The following is a 15,197-nucleotide window of genomic DNA, read 5'->3' on the forward strand; positions in this document are numbered from 1 at the left end:
TTAATTTCTCCCCATCTTACTGAGAATGTGAGCTAAGAAAAACACAGCGAATATCGCTTCAAACATGAAATACCAGCAGAAATGAATTTGGGCCAACCTCAAGTCTGTGAATGTATTACCATGCATTGTTAAGATAAACAATTATATGTATTATGATAAATGTCCTAAAGCATTTTATCTATGTTGTGTGCACTGTTGAGACATACAACTTCAAACTGCTAGAGCTTGTTGGCAGAGCATCAGTCAGCTTTAATCTAACAAGACTTAATCTACAACAAGAGATAAACAAGAAGAGCTGACTAACTCCCAAACGCTGCAAACTAAGCCGTGCAGAAAAAGGAAGTGCAGAGGCTGATCACAATGGACTTCAGGCTACATGGGCCAGAAAAATATGGATTCCTGTGTCCTGCTTTCCGATGACCCCTCCCACTCTCCTTCTGCCTTCTCTGTAACTTGCTCATGCCCTACTGCCACAAGACAAGACAGGGGGTGGCTAATTACTGCACAGTAACAAACAAGCCAATACTTCTCCATCTCCCTGGTCATGTACCATTACTTCAGCTTACTTTGCCAATTCATATTTCTTTTGACAGGTGCATCTGCCCATGGAGAATGAGGTGGTGTTTAAAATCGGCAGGCAGAGGATGTCGTAATTTAGCAGCGCCCCTCTGGGCAAACACGTGGTGAAAATGACAGTGAAAGTGGAGTTATATTGAACACGGCGAAATTCTGGTCAATAGGACTGCCGACTGACATTGTGCTCAATGCTGTTATTAATGTTCGGTCTCTGTAAACATTTCATCCCTCATCTTCGAGCGTCACCTTGCCCAGCAGGTAACAGCCACTGTGAGGATGTGAGGATGATCTCTTTCCTGTCTGCCACTTCCTCATAGGACACTAAAGAATGTGTCGAACACCAACATGTTCAAGCACCAAATCAATTTGAGTCAAGGGGAGTGAGAAATGCAGGAAGGAGAGTCAATGCGGAGGTGAAAGAAACGTCAGACTCTGCATGTGTGTGTTGTAGTTCTCTCAGTGTGTGTGCAGGCGAAGAAGCGGAAAAGCAGGAGCGAAAAAGGAGGGAGATTGGAATGAGACAGCAGGGATAGGCGTGCACAGATTGATATGGCAATTACCAAGAAAGCTATCCCTCAGTTAGGAATACATCTACATACATTAGAGGCGGGTTTCTCTCCAGCCACTGTTTCTCTGAGGTTGGCTCAGCAGTATCTCATACGCAAACGGAGCACGAGGAAAGGTCATCGCTGGGCAGTCAGTGTGCACACACTCGCAATGAAGAGCCCATCCATCGTGCGTGTTGCTCATTTCAGCAGAGCAGGAAATCCATCTTATCGGCAGGGGCAGGATGAAAACAAACTCAAAAAGACAACCTGAACTCAGTCGTCATATTCTGGGATATTTCACAAAAATTAGCCTCTCCTTGTTAGTTTGTCACCACGGATGCTCATTGTAATTACGATATTTGTAATTCAAGGAGTGTTCCCATCCATCAACAATAAACATAAACGTGGATGATTGTATGCCAGTGCACAGATGGATGCATGCAGCATTTAGAGAGTGATTTACAATTGGAGAGATTCAAAGGACTGGCTGTGATGCTCACTTTCCCTGAGCTAGCAAGTAAATCCGGTTATGGTTAGCCTGTAATGTATGCAGAGTGAGGGCCGGCATATGCTTGTGCAGCGTGACTACATACCCTGCTATACATAGGAGTTTTGCATGAAAGTACAATGCTGCTACCAAATCAGAGTATGCATGTAAGCACAGCAGCATCCCAAACACCTCCTATCAGCTCAGGACACATCAGATAATATGAACGAAAAAAAGAGAAAAGCTAGGGAGCGAAAAAGAGGGAGGAAAAAAGACACAGAGTGGAGGGGGATCAAGAGAGATGTTGTCTAAATAACCCGCTAAAAAAAAAGAAGAAAAGAGAGGAAGAGGACAAGCAGATGGAAATAAAAACCGTGGTAAAATGATCCAGTGCGACTTGGATCTCTGCCGCAGGCTCACAGCTCTGCTCTCCCTGTGTGTGCATGTCTGTGCTGTGTGAATGAAATGTGTTGTTGTGCATGCCAGTGTTTGCGTGTGCATGAATACAGTACGCACACACATCAACAGAGCACCCTTCGCTGTGTTTTTTTGTCAGATAGCTGTAGGTATACAAGAGTTGTGATGACTAACAGAGCTAGGATAGGGGAGAGGATGGCACAGTTCTGCTAACTGTGTCATCCCTCCTTTTTGGGCATGAGGCAGAGAGAGGGAAGCAGAGCGATCCAACAAATGTGGGCTGAGGGGTCAAATTGGTGAGGCTGAATGTGCTGAACTCATATAGTGTATTCTCTTTCACAGAGCCCAATCCAAGGATCCTCGTACATCAAAACACCTCAGAGTCAGAGGATAGCTTCCCTCTCATTACTGTTATAAAACCATACAAGGTGATGCAGGCGCTTGCTCAGAGCGGAGAATGAGCCAGACTGAAAATCTCTGTTTCTAAGGACTTGAAGGAAAAAAAGGATAAAAATGGAAAAGAAGGATAGAGCAAGGGAGAGGAAGAGAGGGTGTGGAAAAAACTGACAGAAAAAGAGGCACGCAAGTGGAGAAAGTAATTAAACACTGCCCTCTGCTGGTTACATTAGAAACATCTTGTCTGCTTTGAGTCTCAGGCTAATATATTTGAACAGCTGCACCTTTGCCCACCTGTTTGCATTGATCCAACAAAAGCAGATGTGACACACGAACGACGGCACTGGGCCACACTTGACATGATAATAATAGGAAAAGAATCTCACATTCAAACACTGCAATAGTATATCCCTGCTCAGAAAGGGGCAAATTGAATTTGCTGCTTGAAAGAGGAAGGAGTGCTGAGGGTGAGGCAATCATTCTGATGCAATCACAATTATGTTAAGAGACACCGTTCCCATCTTCTCTCAGCTCGTCTGATCGAAGACAGCAGCAGCAGGGTAAGAAAAGGAAGACCTTCTGTGGCTCATACGTAGCTCAGCAGGGTTCTTCCTAGTACTGTCGCAATACCCAAGTCATGGTGTATTGTGAATTCCTTTGCAATAAAAAAAACAGTGTATGAGGAGTACTTACTGTGCCGTGTCTCACAAACTGATGCTTTTATGTCCAACACTTCAAATAAAGAGTGAGAGAGTTGGAGGGACCAATATGGTCATCATTTTAAAAGGCTGTATCAGGTACTTCCTGCTTTTGACTGCACAGAGATAAGGAGGCTCAGAGTGGGAGAATGATAGGTACACAGGGACATAGTTGAGTATTAAAATATGCCAGGCAGCTGCAAGGTGAGAGGGAGGGTTGTACTCTGTTTGCATGCATGTAAATGCTCCCTGTCATCTGATTAACAGGTCGTTTGGCTGCTTTGGGAAGGCTTGGAGATGATAGCATGCTGAAAAATAATGCTTAATATTTGCTGCAGTGTCGAAAACTCCTCCTCTCCAGCATATTTTTGTGTTCCTTTGATAAAGCAAAAACGCCACACAACGCTATGTAAGCTTGCCGTGACCTAAAAATCTCTGCGAGTGTGTGTGTGTGTGTGTGTGTGTGTGTGTGTGTGTGTGTGTGTGTGTGTGTGTGTGTGTGTGTGTGTGTGTGTGTGTGTGTGTGACAGAGTCTTTACCCACATACCCGAAGGGCCTTGACTCCATCTGTCCTCCCACTGAGCTCAGATCGTCAAATAAAGACTTTCACTCCCACATGACAGGGCTTTTCCTGCATAGCGAATTTAAAGGTGGCCATCGTCAAATTTTGCACCGCCTTTACGAAACCCCTGCTAAGTCTGCAGTACCAAAGCCCATTTCTGGAGTGGTGTGTTAAATCTGTCACTGCCAGTGAGGTGCTGCAATGACTGAATGGGTCCAGGGAGGAGCCAGGTGAAAGGAAAATGGATTTGGATGACATTTTAACTAATTAGGGCTGTTAATTATAAGCATGTTAAAAACAAAACAAGAAGCTCTGTGTAGAAAGAGATAACAAGGGCTATGTTGCATGTCAGCTATAAATCTAAGAAACAAGAAAGCCAAATGTCAGCCTTGACATCAGCATCTGTAGACTGGAGAAGTCAGACTTATTTCTCACAGAGAGAGACATTTGTTAGACAGATGAGGGTGTCTTCTAGAAGTATACGTAAGAATTATCTTAATAGCAAAACAACTTTAATGTCTGAGATCGAAAAACAAAGTTTTAATCACCTTGATACCTCAATCTTAAAAGACAATGTTAATTCTGAAACTTAATAATATCACAATTGACACAAACACCAACAGCCCTGGTTTGAAGTAATGTCAGTTTTGCTTTCAGCTTAGCATAGTCCCAACTAAAATGCTTGGTAATGGTTTGTTTTATGTTTTTAACTGTACTGTTTGTTTTGGAGAGGTGGATCTCTCCACACTCTCTCAATTCCTGTTAAAACCCTGCCAAAAGATAAAAACCCAAGGGTCACTGTGAGATGTTAGGGTCATGCTGTAAAAATAACAGTGTTTACTGTTGCTCTCACATTGCTGTGTGCTATGACACAGCAAAAAAAAAAAAAAAAAAACAGAAGCAGGGTAACAACAACAAAAAAAGCCTCCTGTAAATGTGCTGAATATCATTTAAAGGTTAATGGTTTGGGGTTGCGAGGGTGCATGGCAGGAGGTGAATGTCCACTGTTGTTATTTGCCAAACCACAGTGAAACTGTGCAAATTTGAACTGATGCTGCCCCCTTTTTTCCCTTAATAGATCTTGCTTCTCGGTGTCCTGAGCTGACTCATTCCAAACTAATTCTGAGTGTCAGTGAAAAAAGAAGTATAGATGAGGTCATCCCCTCTTACTTGTCTTATTCATAAGCTGCCCTTTCACTCCAGCTATAGACCCACATCTGTGCCCTGAATTTAAAAAATCTTGTCTAACCTTCTGTGTCATGTTTCCAGAAGAGTTAAGGCGCAGCACGCAACATCCTCCCCATATTCTTTTCATTTTCAGAGTCATATGAGCCACAATCAATGCTGTGAAACATACTGTCCTCAGGGTGTTTTTCTCCAATTAAAGCTAGAAAGAACCCACGTAGCAGGGAAGCTTTATTTTCACCAGTTGTCTGGGTTGTTGTGCTGCTTCTACAAATGAATCCACATTCTTGGGACTGATACTGAGGACATGAAAGGTACTTTCAGTTCTGTTCCTCAGCCCAACTAAGAAAGAAAACTTGCTCACAGCGTGATCAGGATTCATTACTCATTAAGCGTGAGACTGACATAAATTGTGCTTAGTGCTTAGACACACATCTGCGTTTCTTTGCCGCTAAAGATACTTATGAGTGGGGAAAAAAGGGACTGAAACATTCAAGGAAATCTGAGAACAATATGTCCGTATTCACTCCCTGACATTATAAAATGAGAGCGATCAACCTACAGATTTACAAAGTAGGACTCTAATAAAATCAAAAAATTGGTCTAGTATCTAAGGCTTTTCCTTCCTGAATGAGGTGTTACTGTGTATGTGCTATAGCCAGGTCTTCCATACAAGCATCCAACTGTAGCAGAAGAGCCAAAGAATGAGTAACTAACAGATCAAAGCCGACTCAGGACAGGGAGCAGCACCCCAAAACAGATAAACGCAATCATCCAACTCTGCACTATCCAGAGGGACTCCATTACTGAAAACAAAGCAAGCATGCCGGGGAGGGTCGGTGAGTTTGTGTGGATTGAAAAGAGAGAGGGGGAGAGAAAAAGGATTTCAGATAATCTTGAGAACAGTGTATGTCTGCTCACACTGCACTATAGTATTACAAAGAAGCATACAGCCCAAATCTGATGCACTATCTTGTGTATGACAAGTGCATGCATCGTGTTCACACACCGACTCCTCCGAGTGCTGTGCTTCACAGCTCACTTTATCAGGTCATTACTATTCTGCGAGGATCTGACCATAGTCTGTGTCTCTGGTAAGTAAGGAATTAAACATGCACCAGCTTTGGGCGAGCACACAGGGCTAAGCAAAGGGCAATTTGTCTCATTTAACTGCTGCCTGTCTGCCTGTCTGCCAAATGGAATCAAATTATGCAGGTCTTTTGCTTTTCTAAAGCGCTTTGCTGTTTTACATAAAAAACAGGATCGATGTGATTACTATAGGCCATGGCCTCGTGCACATTGACAGCATAGGCGGTTCACAAGAATCAAGAATGTAGTTCTCATCCAAGCATCTAAGCCCCTAGTATTAGATAGCTGCTTAGTTATTCATCTAATACGTCTCATACGAGCCTCGGCCTCACCCTGCTGAGCTGACATTTCCATAGAGCATTAAATCAAAATAGTGGATGTATGCAATGTCAGAAAATTACCACAAGGGGTCACTCAAATATAGTAAACTGGTCTCATTGAGGGAAGAAACACTAATCTAAGAGCCATTTCATGAAATGCAATAACCTTAGTGCAATGAACTGAAATTAACAGAACAGCTCTTTAAGCGGAAAAAAGAAATGTAGTGTCTGAAATTCATAGAAGAGCTAAATGTTACTCAACAAACCAGAAAAGCATCAAATGTTAAATGACATCTCATTAAAGGTTATACAAAACCAATGTGACAAAACTTATTTCATGATTGCATGAAAGCTGTCCGTGTCACAATATCAGTTTTCATACTGCATCAAGATTTTGAGCTTTAAGTAGCTCTCAATACAATCAAGCTATCATATTTCTGAAATCAATTTATTGAAAAACTCCCAGCCCTAAGCCGAGATACATCCATATTCTTAATGGAGTTGTTTTCTCCAGATGACAAGCAGATATATCTTTCTGTTTTTTCTCAAGTTTGCAGCTAATAAATCTTTTTATTCTGAGATAACGCTTGTTTCCCAGTGATAACTTACTCTCAGCTGTATTTTCAAGATCTAGACCTATTTTATACATCCTAAAAGATTAGTTTGTCTCTTAATCTCAAGACAATAAAGCTTGTTTTACAATGGATCCACTTTATCACAAAAGAAACAAGCTTTGTTTGTCAAAGATAACGAAAGATACAAGTTGAGATTGAGAAAATAGCTGAAATTAACTTATCACATGAAAACGATTTTTTTGTTATCTCAAGAGACATATCTAACCTCCAAGTGCTCAAGAGTTTTCAATTATTTGTTGTTGTGCTGTTTTGGGGTCATGCCTTCCAATCTGAAGCGACTTGAAGCATTTTTTAAGAGTTTGGATCTATTCATCAAATTCAATTATGAGCAAAACAAGCTGCAGTGTTTTTAAATTTGAGTGAAATTACTTGACAACAGTGGGTTTGAAACTTGATGAGTTAAGTTTTGTATCTGTATCAAACTCTGTGTGCTCAAAGTTCATCTTTGAAATTTAAATCATTTTAAAATTAACTGTTTCATAAAAGTATTAAGTATAATTTAATATTGGTCAAAACAGTCACAGAAGGATTTTAAACAGGAGTCACTGTGTAATTTCAATCATCTTACTGAAAACAATTCCAGCGCTCAGTGCAAGTGATTCATTACCAGGGATTTATTCTGTTCTCCTTCCTCTGCTGACATGACTGAACACCTGAAGGTACCAATGATCAAAGGTAGTGAGGCTGCTATTGTTTAAGCCTGCAGCTTAGTATATCAGACTGTGCTTCACTTTTACACAAGTGACAACGATTAACACATTGGAGCTATTTTTTGACTTCTTTGTTATTATTCAGTTCAAGCAAAGCTAGCATGACTGTGCATGAATAACATGCCTCCTGTCAGTGAAGGCATAACAGCTGTCTAACATTTAAAGCCGGTGTAAAGCAGCAATAAATTTGTGTCACACAGAGTTTGTCACACAGCAGAAACATGTGTCATTGACCACTGAGCCAAATTTGAAAGATTAAAAAAAAATCTAAGAATATAATTTAAAGTCTCATAATCATGGAAAAACAAGCACTTCTCTCTGCTGTTATCGCCAGGGGCGTGTCAGTTCGATGTGCTGGAACCACGCTCACACGCCTAACTTAGCAGCTGCCTCCGTGTATCTAAGGTAGCAATGGAAGCTAGCGCCAGCGGCTTCATAGGCTTGACCCAGCCCCCAGCCCCCAGCCATCCAGCCAGAACCTGACTGACACTGATAGTGCTCAGCCTTGTTGCTCACAGTCAGGTAGTAACAAATGCTATCCGAGACTCGAGAGCGAGCGGAAAACCACCTAAGCTAACAACACTGAACTATAGCACTGAACGTATTTATTCCACAACAGAGGCAGGGGCAGGGTTATGCCAATGATGGCCCCGTTACGTGACGCCGCTATGATTTCTGGCCCGCCCATTAAATCCTGAACACATGTTTTAAGGAAATACATTATGAACTATTTAAAAGAAAATGTCTGAAATTGTACATGTTACTTGGTTATGTTGACAGAGCAGTGGCTTTTAAATAGGTACAGCTTTAATGCACATGCTAACAGGTGAGAGCAAACTGTAGCATAGCTGTACGCTGTTCTGCTCTGCCAACCAGAGGGACATTTTGCACGTTTCACTTTGCAACCAGCAAGATCCCCTCTTTACTTCCTTTACAACCAAAATAGATCAATAAAACAGTATGTCAGTAACAATAGTGGCATTGTTTTGGCCCTTTTAACAATTGGAGAAGATGGAGAGGCATCAATCTTATTTATGTGCTGTCAGTGGTCTCTACAATGCTTGAGTAGCTGTGTTTTAGGCCATGTCCACATGTAGCCAGGTATCCGCAAAACCACATACATTTTTATACATTTACACCTGTCATCCACACATAACCACAGCTTTATCTTAAGTCAAACATTTTATTTCTGAAAACTCCAGCTAAAGGGAAGATTTTGTAAAACTCCAGGTTCATGGTTTCGTTAGACGAGGGTCAAAAGAGTTTTTGGTTCTCAAACGTCACAACTAAATGGGGCTCATTCGGTTTGGCTGGCACAGGTTTTACCTCTGTAAAACACTGCCATACATGGGTTTGGCATGCCTCAAGCTGCACTTACTGGCCCGCTGTGTGTGGAGGAAGGTATTTTTAAAAACAAACGAGGGGGGTTATTCGTTTTTGAAAATGCCTGGATTCATGTGGACATGGCCTCAGTGTGCATGTGTCAGTCTGTGTATGTGAAGAGCCTAAGCTTTAACACTGAGGGCAGGAGAGCCAACAACTCACAAGATATGTATTCAACAAACTTTTGATTGAAGAAGCTGTTGAGTTCAGGTTTAGTCTTGTGATAATTTAGCATGATGTACAAATGATACAGTCATAATTTACTCATTCCTAAGTACATCACCAGATTTAGAGAAACTTTCTGTTTCCTGAATAAGAAACCTATTTTAAACACATAATAAACAAGTTGAGAGTGCTGCTTACATTCTACTCTTCTAATTATCATAGAGCTGTAAATAAGACAACACAAGAGTTCAGAGTTTAGGTTTTAAATGTAAAGATAATATTGCTCTTTTTAAGTCAGGAACAGAGGACGCTAATAAACCATGTACTTCAGTAAAGACTGTGGTATAAAGTTTATTACTAGAACCAGGCTAAAATCTATCATGTATCAAATTAGAAAAAAAATTGTTGTAACTACAAAAGGTAACACTACCTGTGCTGCTTAAGCCAGACATGTGGGATGTTTTGCACAAAACTTACCTAGCCCCAAACAAAACATTGCCAAGGTGCACTGGGTATACTCTAATGATATTGTATAACACTGTCACTCTGGGCTAATAACAAGATTTGGTTAGCATGGTTGTTCTTTAGGGCTGCAGTGATTGATTAGGCATGATCGACACTAAATGTATCTCAGGAGACATATCGATTCCCTAAATTAGGTATTGTTAATGAAAGCAAAGTGAACAGGTTAACTTCTCATAGCTAGATGGGAAAACATTTTGAGAAAATAGCACTTATCTTTGACATATTTAAAGCAGATGTGTCTTATGACTCTGATATATTTGACTATGGTTTAATTGTACAGCCTGAAGTTTCATGCTTCAGTAATGTTTGGAGTCATAAAGGAGAATGTGGAGCATAGCTGTTGTGCATGTGACAGACAGCCTTAGTCATCAAGTATATCGTAATCAAGAGTAAAGGCTCATTTGGCCAGAGAGAATCTGATCAATCATTATGGGATAAATTTGTTTCTTTAGCTGCCTTTAGGGACCAAAGTATGTTTTTCTTTCATCACCAAAGTGATGGAAAACATTAAAGCTTAAACTCTCATCCCACAAAAAAACAGGACAAGCTGAATATTCTGACCTGCAGACCAGGCTGCAAACCAGCCTCAAGCGTTCCAGATGTTCAATATCAGCATCCTACCACTAGATGGCAGCAGAGTTTCATGCTCTACATTGAGCAGAGCAACGGGCATGAATGATTGTGCCTTACAGTGTGTTGACAGAGGATGAAGAAGAAATTACAAAACATATACGACATGAAAGAGATAAATATCGTCATGTTATGTTATTGTGATATGGTTATCCAGTGTTAAGTTATACAGTGATATAAATATGAAAACCTCCTGACAGACTATAGTCTCTTTAATTTGAAATGTGTGATTCTGTAGATAGTGGGAATCTTTTCTTACACACATTAATGGTGCAAAGGAAATGAGACAGCACAGTTTGTATGGGTATCTTGGAGACAAGGAATTAATCACTGTGCCTCTATATTAATTAGTGATTCTTTGTTGTGTTGTGTGTTAGCAAAAGGATGTGACAGAAAAAGAACGTCCCATTTGACATGAGATACCAGACATGAAAAAAAAATCATAGAGCTGTGCCAGCTGAGCATCAAGTTGTGCTGTAATTAGTGTCATCTTTGAGCATATGTTAGTGCTTTGAATTGTCCTGATCTTTAAGCGCTTCACATGTACCCAATGATGTTACTGTGAAGATGCCACTAATGTGCCTTCAAACTGTGGCAGTAATAAAGAGGGAAAAAAAGGATGCTTTCAGACTTACGTCAAATTCATTGAGGGCAGCAGCCAGTTCTCCGATGCCAGCATGACCGTGTTTCTCATCAGTGGGTGAGGTGGCCTGAGCAGCACTGGAAATGCCTCCTATGGCCTCCTGAACCTGCTTGAACACGTAGTCCCGGTTTGCCCGTGTGGCTGCCACATCAGGGTGGCGGAGGAAGGCCTGTGAAGCCGTGTACAGCATGGTGGCATTTTTCTTCAGGGCCCCACGAGCTGCTGCCATCTCATCTCGACACTGGGGGTCTTTCAGTTCCTAGAGAAGTTAAGAGATAAATCATGTAAGCACCAAGCAAAAACAGCACCAGGACCAGGACAACAGGTCATGGAGTGTCTACTTGGGATTAGCTCCCGAAGTTCAGCTCCATTATAACTATACTCAATAGGGATTCTCATACATACAGCCTAGTGAGGATTTTGGTCCTTGTGACTTTTTAATTTACTTTTCTACCAAACTTTATAGTTGTAGATTCTTTTACACTCTGTTTCAGAGAATACAAATTATCTAAATTATGTAGGGCAGAGTATGCAGCTGGTTTCCTGTTTTAACACCACCTCACTCCATGTCTCTGGGGTGGTCCAGGTTAGTCAGAGTCAACATTTTCAACAAGTTAACTGCTACATTTGGGCCCCTTAAAGCTTCTTCAAAAAACAATGGATGATGTTATTAATGCTGTGTCTTGGGTAGCCAATCATCAGCACTTTCATCCTCTTTTTCAGCCTGAGCATACTCATTAGTCTGACACTTCAATATCAAGGCATAAAGTGTTTATTCCTCTAAGTCTTAGAATATGCCTGAAAACGGAAAACATTTTAGTGGCGTCATCATGAATTCATAATAAAGCTGAAAAGAGCACAAACAGATCCTAGCTCAAGACATTCTCTGTCAAAACACAACTTCAGGTTCTGTCTGATAAATTGGTGTTGTTCTAGCAGCACAAAGTTAGCAGAAGTGTCAGCAGATCAGAAACCCTGGAGCTGAACAAAATCCTGTTCAGTGTTTTGCTCTGGGACATTACAGGCGGGTGGATGTTTGCCAGCATGACACTTAAAGGAAAACTTCTCAGAAAGCTTTTTGTCACACTGGAGGCCATGTGAGGAAAAATATTAGAAATATATTCCAACACTTTCATGTTTCATCCTCCTGGGTCAAATGGGCTCTCATGTGGAAATCCAGCTCATTTACTGTAATAAGATTAAGACATTCAAATCGGCACTGAAAAACAGAAATATCTGGAATACATTACTCCCAGTACATTTTGTCTGACACTGATCAAAAACAGTTTTCAGTGCCATTTATGTTTGACCAAAATGTCATCAAGCACACATCTAAGTTCCAGTCAGCTCTAACTTACACCATACATAGCTTCATCTGACAGAAAGTATAATATCTTCAAATTATCTTCAATGTTGAGCTCAAATGTAGTTTATATGTAAAGAGACAATTTGCATAATGCCAAACAGGTAAACTGCATATTGAAATTAGGTAGAGCAATTCTTTTATGGGTATAAGACTAAAATGTGCATTTTTGTCTGATAAATGATATTTTTAACATATAATTGTACCTCTCAAAAAGACAAATAACTCCCCAGTGTCTGCATTTCTGAGCTACCTAGTTTGCATGCTGCAGTGTACAGTGATGCTATTTCATAATTATCACCACCAAGAGTGCTCACACTTCTGGGGGTATTCTTTTATCATGTGAATGCCATGTGCCTAAAGGTAACGCACGAACCAGAAGAAATTCACTCTCTGTAAGAGAGACACAGCAGGACACAGAGGGCTTCCAGTTACCTGCTGTCTCCTAGCTGCCACGTAGTTAAGCTTTACCATCTCCTTCCCAAACTCCTTGAAGCGGTTGGCCAGGTCCTGCTCATTGGTTGCATTTTTAACTCCCTCCAGGGCCTCTTCCACCTGTCAGACAAGCACAGGCATTTTCAGTTTTTCAAAATCTCACGAAATGCACTTGAAGACAGCATCAATTATTCAAACTAGGGTGATTCAGTGCTAAACCTCAAAAATAACTGCTGGAATACAGTTCAACTAAAATGTTGCATATGACAGAAATGAATCTTCTCTTCTGTGCAATTGTTGCCAGTTTCATGAGGACAATAACCATTAACCAGTTTTTTTTAATAGGTTTCATTTCAGCAATCTCTCCATCCTTTTCTGCATTCTGATTCTGAACTCCTTTCTTCCCCTAATGAAAGTGATGCACAAGATGTAATGAAAAGGAGAGAAGAGAGAGATAACTTTTAAGTGGCCTTTGATGGCAGAGCTTATACTGGCTCGAGTTAAGCCCCTTAGTGGGCCTCAAGATTGAAGCCGGAAAAGGACTGAATGAGTGTGAGTGTGTGTGTCTGTGTGTCTGTGTGAGAGACACAAAGTGTGAATGAATGAGGAGGAAGGACTGAGTGTTTAAGATCATGCCAATGGCATATCATTCTCTCTAGCACTCTGTATTAACTTGTCTTTCAAAGCTCTGAGCCACTTTCAAAGTAAAAGAGCCTGGACCCTCCGTTTTGGGGGGTTTACTATGATCTAAGCGGGATGGGTATGTGTGGTTAATCACACTTGGGCACACACCACAGTATGATATTAATACACTAAAATCAGATGTGTGTTCCCTGGAGGATACTCCTCCGTGCCTCATCTATATGCTAATGTGTGCAGAGGTTGTGTTAAAGGCATATATTACTGCTGTGGACCACACTGCACCAGGAAGGCCTTTGTTTAATATCTGAACACACCTTTAAGAACAATCTGCGTGCAGGTCTTGTCAATGCACACATTCTAATTACTTTTATTATTTTAATGCATGGAAGATGAGTATAAAAACGATAATTAGAGGAACTAAAGTTTAAAACTCCGAGGCAACACCTCGTAAACCAGCAAACAACACACCCATTAACTACTATTGAAGAGGGAAGGGAGGGAAGGGAACTTTTTAATTAGTTTTGTTGCAGAAAAGTTAATAACCCCACTTACAATTTTAAGATGGGCCAGCAGTCTCATGACATCAGCCATGTCAGCGAGGATGAGCAGGCGGGTAACAGCAGAGAGTAGGGCACGGGCAGCCCTCACCATGGTGCCACGTTTCACAGAGGAACATGGGTCATCGGCAAACTCTGACGAAGCAATACGCATCGTCTCTCCTGCACGGGAAAAGGTAGAAAACTGCGAGTGAAAAAAATGTCATAGATACACCACTGACTGTAAATGACTTCAACAATATTTCTCCACCTCTTCAGTGTGTAAAACCTCTCCAAAGTATTGGTGATTAGTGAGGCCAAAAGTTGACATTCCACTTCTTCTGCTCCCCAAAACAGATATAGTAGATATAATGACAAAGAGCTGTCCACCTTGCACAGTTCACAGTATAATAGGCACTTCTTGGTTTGAAGCAAGCAATCATGGTTAGAGAAAGTTTCCCAAGTTTTTTATTTGCAGTTAGGGTCAAAATTATTAGCCCTCCCAGAACATTTGAGCATTTCCTTAAATTATTGCCCAATGTTTACATTATTCATACACAGGAATTCAATCACTCATCAACGATATGGCCCAATTTGGTACACTTTGGAATTTAAAACATGTATTAAGATTTCTGTTTAAAAAATCTTGTTAAACTTGAGATGCTCAAAATTATAAAGCCCCATGTGATTTTGTAATTCCAAAATAAATGAACTGGGTTTGAAACTACAACTGACCAGTCAATTAGCTGTGGAAACACACCTGAGCAATAAGTCAGCACTGCACCTTAGGTAACTCTAAGAAGCAGAGTTATCTGACCTTTAAAAAAAAGAAAAGAAAAGAAAAGAAAAGAAATGAAAAGAAAAGAAAAGAAAAGAAAAGAAAAAGACCATTACATTTCTTGCCTTTTTTTGGTCCAGTTCAGCAAACCAATTTAAATATTCATTTGACCTTGCGCAGATGTTGTCTTTGTTATTGTGAACGCATATGAACTATAAACACTTAAGGTAATGACCCATGTCATTGGAAGGATAAGGGTTTTATTTGATTTCATAAGGAGTGGTAATCATTTTGACCTTAACAATACTCTGCCATTGTGGTCCACAAAACCAGCAGCATGTAAAGTGGAAATGTCATTGGCCACCCACTTATTTGCTTTGTCAAAGCAGAGATGGTAGGCACCATCTTTGAAATAAAAGTGGTTTTTGATTTGATATTTTTATTCATGTTTCATCCGTTGACATAGTTCACTCG

The 15,197-nt window shown here is 40.6% G+C and overlaps 1 protein-coding gene across 1 annotated transcript in view; it reads right to left on the reverse strand.

The window, feature by feature from the left end:
* Positions 1 to 15,197, reverse strand: part of ctnna2 (catenin (cadherin-associated protein), alpha 2) — a 335,649-nt gene that overhangs the window by 262,464 nt on the left and 57,988 nt on the right. Inside the window, exons 4-6 of the mRNA XM_074686588.1 lie at positions 13,962 to 14,128; positions 12,768 to 12,887; positions 10,962 to 11,228 (exon numbers count right to left, since the gene is read on the reverse strand). Coding sequence (XP_074542689.1) covers positions 10,962 to 11,228; positions 12,768 to 12,887; positions 13,962 to 14,128 — 554 coding nt within the window. The remainder of the gene's footprint in view (positions 1 to 10,961; positions 11,229 to 12,767; positions 12,888 to 13,961; positions 14,129 to 15,197) is intronic.

The sequence above is a fragment of the Halichoeres trimaculatus genome, unplaced genomic scaffold, assembly GCF_033239565.1.
Source record: "Halichoeres trimaculatus isolate MK-OKI-2021-1 unplaced genomic scaffold, fHalTri1.1 fHalTri1_scaffold_2, whole genome shotgun sequence".
Lineage (NCBI taxonomy): Eukaryota > Metazoa > Chordata > Actinopteri > Labriformes > Labridae > Halichoeres > Halichoeres trimaculatus.